Here is a 17,718-nt window from a genome sequence, read left to right as displayed (position 1 = left end):
CCTGAATATGCCCCCTTCTCTCCTCTGACAACACTAACATCTTGGCACTGGTCTTCATCACCTGCTGATTGGTCAACACCTCAAGTCTCTCCCTACTGCAATCCATCCTCCACCCAGCTGTCAAAGCAATCTTCCTAAAGAACAGGTCTGACACATCACCCTCCTACTACATACTCTAGTGGCTCCCTCTTACCTCCAGGATCGAATATAAAATCCCCAGTTTGGTGCTCAGAGCCCTTTGTAACCTGCCCCTCCACCACCACCACCTTTCCAGTCTTCTCCCACTTTACTCACACCAGCTCTGGGATCCAGTAACACTGGACTCTTTGCTCCTCCTCCCATGAGACATCTCATCTCCTGACTCTGGGCACTTGCACTGGTTGTTCCCCTATGCCTGGAATGCTCTCCCTTTTCATCTCTGCCTCCTGGCTTCCCTGGCTTCCTTCAAGTCCCAGATAAAAATCTTCTTTCTATGATCTACCTCTCCTGATTCCCCTTAATGCTAGCACTTTCCCTCTTTTGATCAGCTCCAATTTATCCTGTCTCTTGTCTCTACATAGTTATTTGCATGTTATCTCTCCCATTATACTGGGAGCTATTTGAGAGCAGACTGTCTTTTGTCTTTCTTTGTCTTTCCAGCACTTAGAACAGTTCCTGGCATGTAGTAGGTGTTTAATATATGTCAAGTAACTGACTGACTATATAAATGTGGAAACTTTCCACTAATGGAGGTGAGTAACGCATTGCCCAGAGGACCGAGAAGTGACTTTCTAATGGTCATAGCATTAGTACGTGTCAGAGGTAGGATTCGAACCCAGATTCTTTCTGATTAGGAGACCACCTTTCTATCCACTGTGTCATATTGCATTGCATTTCAAAATATTAACAACAAGCCTATTGTTATTCCTTTGTGTAAAAAAATAAAAGATTTAAGTATGTAAACATAGTTTATTTTCTTACTCAGACTTTCAGTTTATTTTTCAAAATAGAGCAGTAAATTTGGTTCTTCATAATAATACAGCATATGTAATACATATCTAAATATATGTATCTCTCTCTATATACACATATATATTTCACATCAGATATTATAAACACACAGCAAATTCAGTCTCACTAACAGGGTGATTATTCTCTATTAGAATTTCCAAAGATAAATTATGTTTTTTACTTTGACCATTTAAATTGGGAAGTCTTTAATGCTTTAAGTTTTTACAAAAGCCAGCCTAAAGATCAAGCCATCCTACAAAAGAGTGAGCTCAGGGATATAAGTTTACTTATCATGCCATAATGAGGATATCAAGTTATAGAAGGCAGAAAAGGATAAATAATTTCAGTGCCATTACAGTCAGTGACATTACCAGTGCATGACTTTAAGAAACCTGCAATGGGAATCCAAAAGATCACCTTCTGAATCTTCAGCTGTCCTCTTTAAAATCCAAATGTTTCTTCTTCAAAGACTGGTCTGTTACCCAATTAACTGTGGTAGAGGGATGTTGCATAGGAATTATCATCATCCCTGAGGATAAAAAATACAGACACAGACCATTTGAAAAGCTACAAAACCACTTATTCCATGAACATCTGAAGACAAATACTGGAAAACAAGTATCTATGACCCTGAACAAGTCACTTAACCCTGTTTGCCTTAGTTTCCTCACCTGCAAAATGAGCTGGAGAAGGAAACGGCAAACTGCTCCAGTATCTTTGCCAAGAAAACCCCAAATGGGGTCATAAAAAGTCAGACACAAATGAAATAACTGAACAACCCCTATAGCTATCTCAACATCTGCTTCCCAATCTAGACATGCTGTATCTTTTCAGAAAGTTGTAATGAACTGCAAATATTTATTCTGAGAATCTTATATTTCCATTAATACCCTAGTTTTTCTGAAATATTCCCAGCCCTGCATTTGCTGCTAGAACGAAAAATAGTATTTCCCTACCAACCTCTATGGAATTGCTTTCCTAAAAGGTGTTAAGTACGTACCACAGAATAGCAAACTCTACCTGAATACTGCCAAATTACAGAATTTTAGAATGAGAAGAAACCTCAGAGATCACCTACTCCATCCACTCAAAAGACTAGGGCCAGAGAGATTAGGTAGGTGATCTGGCCCAAGGGTCACATGGCTAGTTGAGGGAAGAGCTGGAACAAGAATCCAGGTCTCCTGAATTCAGACTGAGTGAAATATCTCCATTTCGGATCATCGATTCAAAATTAGAAGGGACATTCAGGAACCTAGTCAAATCTTTGTCTCACACACGAGGAAACTGAGGCCCAGAGAGGGGAAGTAGCTGGTCTGCTTTCTTTCCTGACCCCTGGCACCAGCATATGGGCAAGCATGGTGCTCCTAAAAAAAAATAAAGGCCCTGACTGATTTATATACAACAATTAAGAATAAAGATCAGAGCAAGTAGACAGGAAAGGCTTAAAATGGATGAAGTGACGCGATTTAGAATTCATATATTCAAAGGTGCTTCTCACATTCGGAGAGTCTTAATTTTTAAAGAGGAGAGGGGAAGATTTAAATAAGCAACATTCTTTGGCCACTGAGGCTCTGACACTTGAAAGAGTGCTGTTACCTGCTGTCTTTTAGTTTTCTGGCTGCCTGTGTTGACAACTTTATCTGCAAATCTAGTCTTTGTAGAAAATCTTTGGCGGACACTTCTTCAGCCTGAGTAGACTGGATCTCAGAGTCCTGAGGAACAGGAGAGACGTCCTCTTCTTCCACTATCTCTTCTTCTTGAGAAAGATGGCTGCTGTCCACCGTTTCATTTTCAGGAGACTCAAGCAAATTAAGTCCATTGAATAAAGGCTTTTCTGATATAATAGGGATATTCAGAATTTTCTTCAGAAAGATACAATCGTTGGTAAACAGTTTATTGGCCCTTTTGATTTGCTCCATCTAGAATACATTAAAAAAAATGAAATAGCAAGTCACATACACAAGTCCAGAAAAGTTAGTATTTTCCTTAAAGTAGGTATAAAGAGAAAAATTATTTGTAATGATTACTACAAATCTGTATTTTTTCCCAGTCTCTTTTCCAACATCTTATAGGATGTCATGAAATTCTCAAAGTAAAATTACTTTCCTTTTTTTTAAAATCTCATTTACTCATATATCCTCTATCATCTGTGTTTGCATAAATCAGAAGGAAATTAAGTCATTAAAGTCCACATTATATATGCTTTGGGAGGGGTAGGCAGAAGGGAAGAAATAAAATTAATAGCCTTTAGGAGGAATTAGTATAATGCATAGAACAAAACCATACCAAGTGAGTAGAAGTTTTAAGTTCTACTGCCATAGGGACTTTCATTTAGAGCCGTAGAGCCCAAGTTTCAGCTTTTCTACAATTCACTCCGGTCCATGGTTTCCTGCTATGCTTTCTGACCTCTGTATTCATACTACTCAGTAGGATTTCAGGGAAAGGGCACTGACTCTGGAGCAAAAGCTCTGCGTTCAAAACTCATTCTCTTGTTCACTTATTCAACAAGCTCTTTCCCAGCCTTCCGGGCCTCCTTTTATGTGTTGTCTCTTTCCCCCACCCTTCATTAGATAGTGAGCTCCTTGAGGGCAAGGACTGTATTATTTTTTATTACTAGTAACCTAGTACTTAACAATAAATATTTATTGGATTGGATTGCAGTCAGTTCTCCCTTTCAATAAACAGACTGCGGCCCAGACCCCCACACAAAGATGCAAATGTGCCCCTCCCTCCCTACTGCACTTAGCCTATACAACAAAGGCATACACAAAATATTACCTTTATGCAAGTCATAACATGTACTAAAATGCAGACACTGAATGCTGCACCATAAAAATAAACAGAATTATGAAATAAAAGGTGAAGTTAATGATAAAGTATGGAAAGTACTGTATAGTAAAATGAAGATATGTTTGCATCCTGTTGCTGCCTCCCTACTCACTGCACCAAGCCTTCACCACGAGTAGTTGACCATGCACCTTTTTTTCTGAAGCTGTCTAAAGATGTTTGGACAGTGGCTCTCCATCTTTCCTCGGATAGCTGATGACAGCCATCAATATTATCCTCAACTAGTCTTTGAACTTTTTAAAATCTTGAAGTATTTGGATCCATCTTTTCAATATAAGGAAAAAATTCACTCCAATGACGAAATGCTTCTGCCACTGTTTGCTAGGAACCTTTTTGGTTTGGCCATGGTTCCAAAGCTTCACTTTCTTCCTCTACTATCTTTCCAGTTAGCAACTCAATCAGATCCTCATTTAGAATTTGCATTCAGATTTCTTTTAGAATTTTTTAATGTAAAGTCAAATTTGTGTAACGTGAATTTATTGTAAAGTGAGATGTGTCTGGACTGGATTGAATGAAGCACCTACTATGTGCAAGGCACTGTGCTAGACACTGGAGACACACCAAAGTGGGGGGGGGGAAGGAAGACCTTACCCTCAAGGGGATTACATTTTCCTAGGGGGAGATAATATTTAAACAAACAGGGATTCGCAGAGGAAGGAGTGTTAATTGCTGGGGGGGGCGGGGGGGGGGGGAAGGGGCGGGGCGGAAATCACAAAATGTTTCCCACCAGAGATCAGTCTTCAATAGAGAGTAACTAGCCTACACATGGGTCCTTAGTTTCCTGGTTTGGGGCAAGTCATATAATTTATTTGGAATAGGAAGGAAGGGAGGAAGGAAGGCAGGAAGGAAGGCAGGCAGGAAGGCAGGAAGGCAGGAAGGCAGGAAGGAAGGAAGGAAGGAAGGAAGGAAGGAAGGAAGGAAGGAAGGAAGGAAGGAAGGAAGGAAGGAAGGAAGGAAGGAAGGAAGGAAAAAGAACAAACCTGATTATCTCTAAAGTCTAAAAATTCTTTGATCCATGCCTTTGCTCTGGCTGGCCCCCACGCCTGTAATATATTTCCTCCTCATCCCTTCCTCTCAGAATCCTTTGTTTCCTTCAAAATTCAGCTGGGATACCCTCTTTTTATAGGAAGTGTTTTCTGATCCCCCAAGCTACTGATTCTCTCTTCCAAAATTACCTTTTATTTATTTACATCTAAAATGTATGCACAAAATGTCTCCCCTTAGAGAATGAGGTCCTTAAAGGTAGGGACCATTTCATTTTTCTCTTTATATCCAATGCCTCGCACAATCAACACCTGGCACAGAAAAATATTCATTTTTCCCTGGATCCAATATTCTTTAATTCTCTTTTTTTCACTGTAGGAATTTGAATTCTTTCTAAAAGTTAACCCTGCAAGGCAATTTATATTAGCTTTCCTTCCCATTCCACTGTAAAAGTGTAAGTGCGTATAATGAAAAATAAAAACATTTAGAAAGTAAAAGGGACTGACTTGAAAATGGCAACCTCTGTTACTTTAGTAAAAACTTGCACTAAATGAGCTTAAAAGAAGCTGTTATTTCTGTACAATAGGCTATTGAGGTTGTACAGAATGATAGTCCTAATTTATTATTTCCAAAAATTCAGAGTTCCTGAAGCCTTAAAAAGAAAACCAAACTTCTCATCAGATGGTAGGCATCATTTATTCAAAACATGGAACAGGAGGACTTTAGAGCTATTTGATCCTACAGCTTTCTGGGTGGGAGAAAGACACTGGTGTGTTGGGAAAAGCACTGGATATGGAATTAAAAGACCTAGATCGAAATCATGACTCTACCACCTCCTATCTATGTAACTATCTTACTATCTCCTCCTCCTGGCATTATTTCCAGCTTCCTCTGGACTTCAAAATCATGTCTGCAAACTGGTTGCCTTCATTCCCTCCCCCCCACCCCCCACAAACTTCTCACCCTTTTCTGTGTTATCATCCCCCTTTAGAATATAAACTTCTTGAGGTCAGAAGCTATCATCTTTTTGCTTATACTTATCCCTAGAGCTTTGCACAGTACCTGGACATAGTAAGCACTTAATAAATGCCTATTTTTTGTTTCTTTCCTTCCTTCTTTCCTTAAAGAAATCACTCAACCTCTCTGAGTCTGTTCTGTTGTTTTATTCAGTTATGTCCAACTCTTTGTGACCTCATTTGGGGTTTTCTAGGCAAAGATACTGGTGTGGTTTCCCATTTCCTTCTCCAGCTTGTTTTGAAGATGAAGAAACTGAGGGAACAGGATTAAGTGACTTGCCCAGGATCATACAGCTAGTGTCTGAGACCAAATTTGAACTCAGGTTCTCCTGACTCCAGGCCCAGGGCTCTACCCCCTGCTCCACCTAGCTGCTCATGAGTCTGTTTCTTCAGCCATAAAATGAGGGGGTTGGCCTAGATGATGTCTGAAGTCTGTGCCAGCTCTAAGTCAATGATCCTCATTAATTACAGGTTTCCTTTTGGGTAATGGTACATCATGGGAAGCAGTTGAGACATTTGAGGCATATGACATTTAAGACAAGCTAATATTCAAAACCACAAGAGTACATTGGATCTTCCCACATGATTATAATTTGCTTTCTAAGATCTCATTGTCTTAACATTAGATTAACTGAAAATATCTACTATCTGGCACTGCAAAGTCCTGAAATACCTTCTGAGGCAGAGAAATATTTAAATAGCTTGTTAGGTATAATTTTGATTCCCTAATAGTCAGTAATTTGTATATTCTATAAATAATAATTCTCAACTGATTAGAACATGCCATTTCCTAACCAAATTCATTCAACAAGTATTTATTGAGTGCCAACTACATGCCAGGCAAAATATAGCTGCCCCATATCAAATCTGTTGCCAAGGCCTGTTGATTCACCATTGTACCATCTTGCAAACATGTCCCCTTCTCTCCTCTGAAACTGTCATCACTCTGGTGACAATTCTTGTCACCTCAAGCCTGGATACTGCAGAAGTCTACTGGTGGGTCTGCCTGCCTCAAGTCTCTCCCTCCTCCATTCAGCTGCCAAAGTGATTTTCCTAAAGTATAGGTCTGATCATAATCACCCCTTACTCAATAAACTTCAGTGGCTCCCTATGATCTCCAGGATCAAATACAAAATCTTCTGTTTGACATTCAAAGCCTTTCATAACCTAGCCAATGTCACTAGGTGACACTGAAGTAGAAAAATGCAAAATAAGGCTAGAAAGGTAGGTGGGATCCAGGTGGGATCCAAGGAGTCCAGAAATGCCAGATTATTTAAGCAGAAGAGTGACATGGTCAGACTTGCTCTTGAAGAAAATTATTTTGGCAGCTGTGTGGAAGATGGATTGAAAAAAGAATAGAACTGGAAAAATGGAAACTGGGGGACCAATCAAGAGGCTAATACAATAAAGCAGGCAAGAAATGATGAGGCCCTGAAGTAGATTGGTAGCTGAGACAAAGGGATAAGTTTGAGAACTGACAAGACTTAGCAACTGACAAGATACAGGGGTTTAGGGACAAGGAAGAGTAAAGTACGACTCTAAAGCTATGAACATGGGTGGAGGCAAGGACGATGGTAGCCTCAACAGAGATAGGGACATTTGAAGGAAAGGTGGATTTAGGGAGGAAGATAAGTTCTGGTTTGGACATACTGAGTCTGAGATGGTGATGGAAGAGAGATAATGTCCAGTGGTGATATAGAACTACAAGTCAGAACAGGGCTTAGAGCCTGATTTAGAGACTTGACATACATTTCCATAGACAGGGTAGTTCAACCCATGAGAAGCAATTAGATCATGGAGATGGTACACAGAGAGAAAAGGATCCAGGATAGACCAATAAAGGATAGCCATACTGAGGCAGCAGGAAATAGATGATGATCTATCAAAGATGGCTGAGAACCATCAAAAAGGATAAAAGGACATCTTGCTGAAGAATGTCTACACTGTAAATAAAAGTTGTTTTTTGTTTTGTTTTGGGTTTTGTTTTTTTGTAGACTAGGCCTCCTGATTTCACCTAAGCTAGAAGTGCAGCAGCCCATTCCCACTACTGACCAGCAGAGAAGTTTTGACCTATTCTGTTTCTGATCTATGCTAGTATGTCCCTCCCTAGGCAACTTGGTAGCCACCTTCCCCCCACATTAGTGTGAGGCTTTGTTCCCACACTGGGCTGCTAGCTCTACTGAAACTCAGAACTCCTGAGCTCAAGTGATGTGCCAACTTCCCCCAGTAGCAGGGATTACAGGCATGTGCCACCATGACTGGCCTGTTGATAGTTATTTAATGGACATTTTAAGGGCTTTTATTAAGATGAAACACCCACTTAATAATGTGATTTGTAAATGCAACATTGATGGAATCCTAATAAAGCTGCCCCCAGCCCCAATACTCTAACTTCCTTATAGCCCCCACTGAACAGCAGGTCCACTACCTAGACACTCACCACCCCCACCCCCAACTCAACGTCCTAACTTCAACTCCTCACTGCTCACTAGAACAACAGGTGTGTCCATAAACTCTTAATTCTCACAGGAACAGCAGGTGTGTGCATGCATGCACTCAACTACAACCACATCTATCTTGTCTCAGGATCACAATCCCCAGCCAGTCAGAAAGCAGCACCACTAGGATGCCCAAGCAGTATATGGACCCCAAAACAATAGCAAGGACTTTCCCTAAGCAGGTAGCTGTGCAGTAATAGCAAAAGCTATTTCAGATAGATAGATAGATAGATAGATAGATAGATAGATAGATAGATAGATAGATAGATAGATAGATAGATAGATGATAGATAGATAGACAGAGAGAGAGAGACAGAGAGACAGATAGATAGATAGATAGATAGATAGATAGATAGATAGATAGATAGATAGATAGATAGATAGATATAGAGAAACACACACACTCAGTACATCATACACACCCATCTAAATAAGATCCTGAACAGTCTTAGCTGTGCTGTGTTTAAATGGATTTATTAAGGACTTTTGATTCACTAATTTCTGGGAAGTATCCCCATTATATGCTAAGTATGTAAAAAGAAAAATAGTATGGCCAAATTATGCACAAATGGTGAAGCAGAATAAGCACTATGAATGATGACTTAAAAGTAACTTATCATTAATAAAGAGCTCATTAGGTAATATGTTCTCAACTAACCTTTCTTTAAAAATAAGATCTATTTACTCTTAAGGGAATTTTTAATAAAAAGACCATTTGAGTCATTGGCCAGGTTTACCACGCTGGATCTGGACATCATTGTTCTCAAACTTAACTGTTTATTTTAGATAGATCACACACATTACACACACACACACACACACACACACACACACGCACATGTACACACACACAATATGAGGGGGGGTGGAGAAGTTCAGAAGATACAAGTAGAGACCCAGGCCCTGCTCTAATGGAACTATAAGTCAAATAGAGAAGGTAAGGCAGGGAACAAGAAAATGAAAGTGTAATACAATAGAGAAAGTGCAAGTGTAGCAAGATTTAGAGAAAATGCTTCATTAGCTCAGAGAAGGAGCTGATTATTTCTGTCTGGGGCTCTCTCTTCTTTCTCTTTCTCCATTCTGGATTTCTCTTCCCTGCTTTCCAACAAGAAATAGCTGTCTTTTCTAACAATTCAGTAGCTTCCTGGAGAGCATCAGTTTCCCCGGAAGGCTTAAATCTGAGCTGGGAGGGAGGGCTCTACGCACACTAAGGAACCAAACCTGAGGATGTAGCTTTCACCATACATTGATTAATCGATGTGTATTCAGAGACTATTGTGTTATGGAAACAATCTAGATGAGGTAAAGACCCTAAAATCTCCTTCCTTTTCCTTTTCCCTAAATAGGTAACCACTTACAAATGCATTTTAGGAACAAAGTCTGAACCTGACAACCAGTGTCTTGAGGGCCTTACATGGTGTCAGTCAAGAAGCATTTATTAAGGGCCTGCTACTACCAGGCACTGTGTGTATAAACCAAAATCTCTTACTCCTGGAGAAACAAACAAACCAAAAAAAGAGAGAAGAAACAGCCCCTCCTCTCAGGGAACTTAGAGTCTAATAATGGAGATCAAATGCAAACAACTATGTGCAAACAAGATATATACAAGATAGATTTAGGCAAACTCCGAGGGAAGGTACTCCCATTAAGGGGGATCAGATCACAGAAGAGGGTGTCATATAATGAAGTTTCCAGATTTTCTGAGTGGGAATATGACCCACAGAAGTGAATCATATCCCCCAAATGTACCCACGTCCTTCATGTCGTTATGAGAACTTCTGACATGAAGATTATACTAAGTAATCCACAGAGTCTTTGTGCCCCTCCCTGGGCTGGCTGGAGGCAGAGAAATGTCTGATTCAAGCTCAGCTCAGGGGCTTGGCGTGGGCTTTTCATTTCTGCCCCAGTTTCTTGTTTCACTTTCACTTAGTGTACTCCTGATTACTGGGCCTCAGTAAGAATAAGTGACTTGGAACAAAATCAGTGCAGCTAAAAGGGGAGGAAATGTCTGCTGGGAAAAGATGCCCTTCTGATGAAGAACTCGGATGCTAAAATATATGGGGCAGTAAAGATCCCGAGCCTCAAGGGATAAGTAAGTGGTCTGAAGACCCTTCAAGAACTGCAAACAATCAACAAACATATGAAAAAATGCTCCAAATCACTAATATAAGTAAAGAAAATTAAAACAAACCACATCTCACACCCATCAAATTGACAAAGATGATAAAAGACAGACATTTAAAATGCAAACGCCTATGTGTACCCTAATGAGAGACAGAATGATCTAATGGGAGTCAGGAAGACCTGAGCTCAAGGCACTTAGACTAGCTATGTGACCCTGGGCTCAAGACACTTAAACTTTCATCCCAGACTATGCTGAACTTTAAAAGGCTTTCACTGGATGTTAAGTTGAAAGAGCTAGGTGGCACAATGGAACAGAGCACTGGACCTGGAGTCAGGAAGATGGGAATTCAAATCTAGCCTTAGATATTTACTGTGTGACCCTGGGTAAGTCATTTAACTTCCCTCAGGCTCAGTTTCCTCATCTGTAAAATGGGGATAATAATAATACCTACCTCCTAGGGCTGTTATGAGGATCAAATTAAATAATATTTGTAAAGTACTTAGCACAATGCCTGGTGCTTCATAAATGCTGATTTTCCTTCCTAGCTATGTAAGCAGAGACAGATCCAACTCATCTGAACTGCGGACCTGCATCAGTGGCGAAAGATGCCTATCACAATCACAGGTGTGTCCCCCACCACGGATGATTTATTACTCACTTCTGTAAATTCTTATTTGACAACTAAAGAGACAGGTGCAGATTTCATTTTTAGGAGGTGCACATGTGCATACTCACAAACACCCACACATGCATATGCATATTATGTGTCTAAACCTACATACATTTTACATTTGCATTTGCACACATGTAAAAGCTGATGTATGGTCTTTTTGTTCCACAAAGTAAAAAGGATTGTCCATCGTCTCAAATCGTCACAGTGCCTCTTCAAAATAAGTTAAAACTACCATTTCCACAACATGCCATTCATCTTTTAAAGACACAGCAACCGTACCTATAGTCTCTCTGAAAGAGCCTAGTAAAACGGGTATTCTATTTCTCCCCATGGCCAACAATTTTCAGTCCCCTAAAGATCATTTTGGAGGTACACCAAGTCCACATTAATATTATATGCAGTACACATAATGTAATGGAAAGCACTTAACCGGCTCCTTTAAAGAAACAGAAAAACAATAAAACACCAGCAATAGTAATAATAGTAATAGTTAAATAGCATACTGTATACACATCAAAAATCTCAAAGCAGCATTGGATATATAATTCATTTACAAGAGTGAGCTCTGAATCCACGAGCGACCATTTCTCTTGTTTCTTCTACATCGTCATCAGTTATAGTTTAGTTAATAATCAGAGGTCGAATGGTTCTAGTTCTTTTGTGACCTGTGGACATTTCTCTCTCCCTCTCTTCCTCCCTCTCTTTCTCCCTTTTTCTCTCCCTCCTTCCCTTCCTCCTTCCCCCCCTCTTTCTCCCTCTCTCTGTGTGTGTCTATGAATTTGTTGATAGTGAAGACTGAATATCATTGTGTCTAAGCTTTGGAGATATCTTTTTTCCCTAGAAATCCCTACAAATACAATTTTATATAGGGAAAGGAATACGTCTCTGTTTGGGTTCTGCCCTCCCTCCCTGACTCCCCCCAACACTGATTGAATTGGGATCTTCTTCAGGCCTAGGCAACTTTGATGGGTTTCTGTACACAGTGTCTTCCTCACTAGAAGCATTCCTTTCTGAGCTATTGTGTAACTCGGATGGTTTGGATATAAATGGTAGATAATCTCTCCCCAAAATCTTAGCTCGCTCCTCATTGCTTTTGTATCACTATTCATGGAGTGCAGTTATCTCTTTTAAGGGCAATAAATAGTTTCTATAAATTGTGTTTATAGAACCTTCATTCTCTGGTGTTATTCTATACTCTGGTAAATTGCTCAGTCTCTCAACAACTTGAAAAGGAGTAGATCTCCATGCATTTGCTAATCCGTAGATTACTTGGCCGTCATCCTTTATTCTCAGGACTTTGTCACCACGCCCCCACCTCCAGTTTTTCAATCTCTTTTTATGGACTGTCTTTCCATTTTAGAATGAGTTTCTAGAGAGTAAGAACTGTTTTCCTCTTTCATTCATATCTCCGGTGCTTAGCACAGCGTCTGGCACACAGTAAGAGCTTAATAAATGCTTATTGACTCAATTTGGCTGGACTGAGGTTTCTCAGAAAAGCCTTATCACCTGACTGGGGCTTTTGGAAACTAATATAGATACGATACCTTATTGATTTTCCCCCCAGAATGCCTCTGAGCTAAGGTCATAGCTAGTTGGTCAATTTTCTTCAACTCTCTCAACCGCAAAATGTATTGATTGCAACTGCATGCTTTTTGTCCTCTGAGACTACAAAGTTCAAGTCAATAGGCAGGGGTGGTTCATGATCAAACGTTAGAAAATATGGTGTAAAACCTGTGGTGTCATTTCTGGTGGAGTTGTACACATGCACTAAAAAATGCCACGAGTGAGATCTACTGAGATTTTGGTCAGGCTTCAGGATTCCCAATATGTTCATCAGTTTTCAGTGGGTCACCTCAAGGATGGTAAGGTTTAGTTCGTGATTTCTTGATACCTGTCAAAGCTAACATTTCTTTAAGTAATCTGCTTTCAAAGCCTCTACTGTAGTCAGAATGAATCCAGGCCGTGAAACCAGAAAAGGAAAAATGTTTCTACCACAATAATCTAGTAAACGTGGAAGCATTTTGGTTTCTAATTAGATGTCTGTACATATAGAATGAACGGATCAGTTGCTAATATAATATACAATACTGCTACCCACGTGGGCTAAGGTCTCAGACTTTTTAATAGCTAGCATTTTAACATTTATTTTCCTAGCCACAGATATTTTCTTATAATCATAGATGTAAAGTGACTAATAATGTTGCTAGTGATTAATGACAGTAGCTAATCTGTTTTATTTTATGCAAATTCATTGCATATAATTATTAATTCATTATTTAATACCATATAGACTATGTATTTATGGAATAGTTAACATGATAGATTGTTAAATATGAGTTTGTTATTATCACTATTCTAAAGATGGATATTTATATGTTTAACATGTATTGTAATATTCTTAGGCTGGAAACTCCCTTATTTTAGAAATGGACTCGGAAAATAAAAATAAGGACATTATAAGAATATTGAAAAGAGTGAAGAATTGTAAAGTTACAAGATAATTCAAAGTAATATCAGAGCTGGGGAGTTCATTCTGTCAGCTTTCTATAAACCAGTTAATCTATTGGATATTTCAAAAATACCTGATACCTTAACAGTAAGGAACAGTACCTGAAAGTTGAAAGAAACATTCCTTTCTAAGGAAGAAGAGTTGGTCATAGGTAAGATCCGAAGCTGGATACTCTTGGCATAAAAATACCATTTATGTGTGTTCAAAAACCACAGGCTAATTCCCTTCAGTTGTACAAATGAACAATACCCAGCAAGGGCTGGGTCCCCCGAGGCGCACAAAGAAATCTCACCAAACAGCAGATCTAAGATAAAATACCTCTCTTCAAATAACAAAGAAAAGCCCGAGATAGAAACTTTCTCAGGAAAGTATTCTTGCTTTCCCGAAGAATATTCTGCAAAGGTCTTGACTAGTCTGGGGACAGATCTCTCACAGAGCTCACAGGCTTCTGATAGGAACAAGATGAATTGTTTGGAAGGCCTTAAAAGGTCCTGCACTAAATTGATCCTTTCAATAGGGTTTAAGATCCTTAAGGACAAATCTGTTTTCATTTTTGTCTTTGCCCAGCATATTTAAAACCCAGAGTTGTTCTTTTCAACTAAATTATCTTAAGGAGAAAAGTAAACTACGCCACAAAGCAAAAACAAAACCAAACAAAAATCTTCCAAGTATTTCCTGTAAAGACCAGATTTTCCTTTCCTGTTTAGAATATAAACAGTATCGTCCTAGACATAGACTCCACCCTCCAAGAAACAGAAAGTAGAAAAACCTGGGTCTGTACTTGCGAACTAATTGTGGAATCTACTGTAAATGGGGCGGGGGGGTTGGTTTGGTTTTGGGGTTTTTTTTACAATAACTCTAAGTGATTTTAAGTGCATAACATGAGCTTTGAGAAAGCTAACGTAAAGGACAGCGCAATAGTGATGGATACCTTTGGAATCAAAAAAGAATACAGAGCCAGATGAGTGAGACTTAAGCAGAGAAACTGCAGATAAGAGAACTTCTAATAAGTAAAGAATACATTAATTGACCAGGAGGTAAATCAATTGAGGGAAGGCTTCAGAGCAAGAAACAGCTGAAGGTGGCTGACTGGAGATATTGTGCCCAAGACAGAGTCAAACTGTCAGACTCCAGCTTAAGAGGATTTCTGTTTGAGGAATATTCCCATCCAGGATATATATAAAGTTATTGCTCTAGCTGCCTACAACACAGCCCAGCATAAAATCAAGGGTAAGACCTGAGGGGAAAGTAGATTTTAAACTCCTCGAGGGCAGATATTACTTCATTTTTGTCCCTGCAAATAATTGTATTCTGTTATTGCCTTGCACATAGTAGGCCTTCAATGGTTATTGACTTGAAAACACACACACACACACACACACACACACACACACACACACAATTTGTTGTCCTTGATGATTAGAGAAGCAGTTAGAGAGAGGGCTCAAATTTAGATCAAGGATAAAAGCCAAGGATGAAATTTGGAAGTGATGCAGAGAAAAAAAATTACATTGTTCTAAACTGTACCAAGCAGGATAAATAACCTATGTACCATGCCAACTTGTATCAAATATTATTATTATATCCCCGGATTTCTTCATATTGTCGTAAAATAACTGTACTCTAAACAGCTCTCTCTCAACATCAGGATAGTCCACGACAGAGAAATAAATGTTACGGGCCATTCGCAAGGACTTAATCGTTGAACAAAAAACTGTCTTTAATGGTAGTATAGTTACCAATAGTGGAATTCCAGAGAGTCTTCCATTGGAGCAGCAGTTCTCAAACTCTTTGGTATCAGAACCCCTTTAGACTTTTAAAAATTAAGGACACCCCAAGAGCTTTTTGTTTATATGGGTTATATCTATTAATATTTACCATATTCTGAACTAAACTATATTATTGTCACAAAAGTAATTTTTGACCTTGCAGACCCCCTCAAAGTGTCTTCTTCCTGGACCATCTAGTGCCTTACAGTATGTCTTGGCTGGTTTTCATTAATAGTCCTCTCTGAAATTCTCCAAGGTGCCTAAGTCTGCACCAAGTTAATGAAGCCAATTAATTTCTCAGCCTTCGTTGTGGTCATACACAATCAAAGAGAGCCTGTTCTACAAAGTGATTTTTGGCACACAGAAATTTAGGGTGACCTGACAGCTTCCTCTGGCCCTGACCCCAAAATCAGCCCTGGGGCATCCAGAAAGCATAATTGAACAGAGAACTCCCTACAGATACAATAATGAGTTCACTTGATTATCAAGTATCCTCACAGCATGTTAGACACACAGTACACTAGAATATGTTTAAATGACACAAAGAGAAGATCGGTAAATGTATACCCATAGAAGTATACAAGTTCGATTACCCTGTCTTTTCTTTGGTCTAGTAAAGAAGAAAGTCTCATTTAAGAGTGAAGGGTAGATAAGATCATCTACTCTTTCCTTCTCTCATGCTTCCAAGGTATTCCAGGAGAGAGCACTGAAAGGGGATCCACAAAGGTTTGGGAAAGATAAAAAAGTCCTTCACCAACCATGGAAACTCGATCTGTTAAAAAAAAAGAAGAATTTCTTAACCTAAAAATAAATTCCCTGTAGTCTCCCTCTTCTCTCTCCAAGATCGTAACTTAATATGCTCAAGACATCCAGAAGGTGATAAATGGATAATAAACCCATCTACCCCTCTGCTCACCTGGACCCCAGCTCTTGGCTGCTGCTTAGCAACAGGTGTCTGTCACATTCACAGCTGCCCAGGGCTGTCATTTCACATCCTATTAAGCAGCACAGTCTATCAAGTCGGATTACCCGCAGGGACAGTTGTGCCATCACTGACTCACTGCCACACCCTGCTTCTACATTTAAAAAAAGTACATACACAACTAAGTTCTTCTCAACCATCCTCTTTGCCCCGGGCTCTGCTAAAGAGGAAAACACAGCAGGGCAGCCTCTGCGCCCGAACATCTCGTTCCAGCGGCCCCATTCCTACTCATTCCTACTTACATCCCCGCTTCCATTCGACAAGAGGGCACGGGCCGTGTCCTCAGCGTGGCACCCCCTGGCTCGCCAGCTAAAACAACCTTTGTCATCACAGGCTCGGTTACCTGCCCATCGTGGTTTCTTCCCTGCCAACCTTCCCCCTCCCACTCCCGAGCTCCTTGAGCCTCGGATCTCGGGCACGCCGGACCAGGGCGCAGGGGTGCCCCCCCGGCCCTGGCTCCCTCCCCGTCGGTGCCCAGCTCCCAGCGCCGGCCCCCTGCCCTCGGCCCCCCGCCCCCTGCCCTCACCCACCGTGACTCCGTACTTGAGCGCGATGCCCTGCAGCGTGTCCCCGGCGCACACCCGGTGCTGCACTCGGCGCTCGCAGACCACGGCTGCCAGGGGCGCCCGCACGCTGGCAGTGCTGCCGTACGAGCGGGTCTTGGTGCTGGCCAGGCTCAGGGACAGTTCGGCCTCCTCGGCCTCCGAGCCCGATCGGGAGCGTGGCGGGGGCGGAGAGGGCGCCAGGGCCAGGGGCGGCTGCCTGGGCCCGCGGGGGCCCCCTTCCCGCAGGGACAGCGCGGGCGAGAAGTCGGCCATGGCTCGGGAACCTGGCTCCGTTAAGGGGCGGCGCCTCGTGCCCCCCTCTTCACCGGGGCCCGGGGCGGAGGCATGGCCGGGACATCTCCCGGGGCCTCCTCTGGGGCTCCCCCAGTGCGCGGCAGTAAGCCTGTCCCCGCGAGGCTCAGAGGAGGGAGCTACGGCGGGGCAGCTGGGCGCGGAGTGTGGCTGTCACTGACCCCGGGGAGGGGCAAGTACCCGGCCTGGCTGCCAGGCTCCCAGGCTGCCAGGCTTCCAGGCTGCCGCACGCACGGCAAAGGCACCACCCCCGCCGGGGGAAGTGGAGCTACTGTGCTTCAGAAAAGGGGGGTGGGGATGGGGGCGGGGGCAGGGGCGCCAGGGCGGGGGCGGAGGTCGTCTTTGGCAACGACTGTGGGCCTCTCGGAAAGATGGAGAAGCCTCCCTAGGATCCCACTGGCAGGAACCTTGTGCCTGTGACAACGGCCCTGCAAAGCCTTGGCTGTAGAGCTCGTAGTACCAGCTGTG

The 17,718-nt window shown here is 41.5% G+C and overlaps 1 protein-coding gene across 3 annotated transcripts; it reads right to left on the bottom strand.

The window, feature by feature from the left end:
• Window positions 1-947: 947 nt before the first annotated feature.
• LYSMD2 (LysM domain containing 2) lies at window positions 948-17,520 on the bottom strand. Of its 3 annotated transcripts, none has more exons than XM_072624929.1 (3): window positions 16,924-17,520; window positions 2,587-2,909; window positions 948-1,519 (listed from the first exon to the last, which is right to left on the bottom strand). In XM_072624929.1, exons 1-3 carry the CDS (start codon window positions 17,209-17,211, stop codon window positions 1,477-1,479), a joined length of 654 nt encoding a protein of 217 aa, XP_072481030.1. In that variant the 5' UTR covers window positions 17,212-17,520; the 3' UTR covers window positions 948-1,476. The 3 variants fall into 3 exon arrangements, with proteins under 3 accessions (XP_072481030.1, XP_072481032.1, XP_072481031.1); XM_072624931.1 differs by lacking the exon at window positions 16,924-17,520 and adding an exon at window positions 16,636-16,766; XM_072624930.1 differs by lacking the exon at window positions 16,924-17,520 and adding an exon at window positions 16,005-16,113.
• Window positions 17,521-17,718: the final 198 nt, after the last annotated feature.

The sequence above is a fragment of the Notamacropus eugenii genome, chromosome 7, assembly GCF_028372415.1.
Source record: "Notamacropus eugenii isolate mMacEug1 chromosome 7, mMacEug1.pri_v2, whole genome shotgun sequence".
NCBI classification, from domain to species: Eukaryota; Metazoa; Chordata; class Mammalia; order Diprotodontia; family Macropodidae; genus Notamacropus; species Notamacropus eugenii.
Note: the sequence above shows the minus strand (reverse complement) of the source record. Positions and strands in the feature narration are given on the sequence as shown.

Excerpts from the sequence above, each read along its gene's own strand:
- LYSMD2 (XM_072624929.1), bottom strand. The coding sequence starts at position 17,211 with ATGGCCGACTTCTCGCCCGCGCTGTCCCTGCGGGAAGGGGGCCCCCGC. Across the intron at positions 2,910-16,923 it reads CGCTCAAGTACGGAGTCACG|ATGGAGCAAATCAAAAGGGC; the intron begins GTGGGTGAGGGC and ends AATGTATTCTAG. Across the intron at positions 1,520-2,586 it reads AGAAAACTAAAAGACAGCAG|GGATGATGATAATTCCTATG; the intron begins GTAACAGCACTC and ends TTTTATCCTCAG.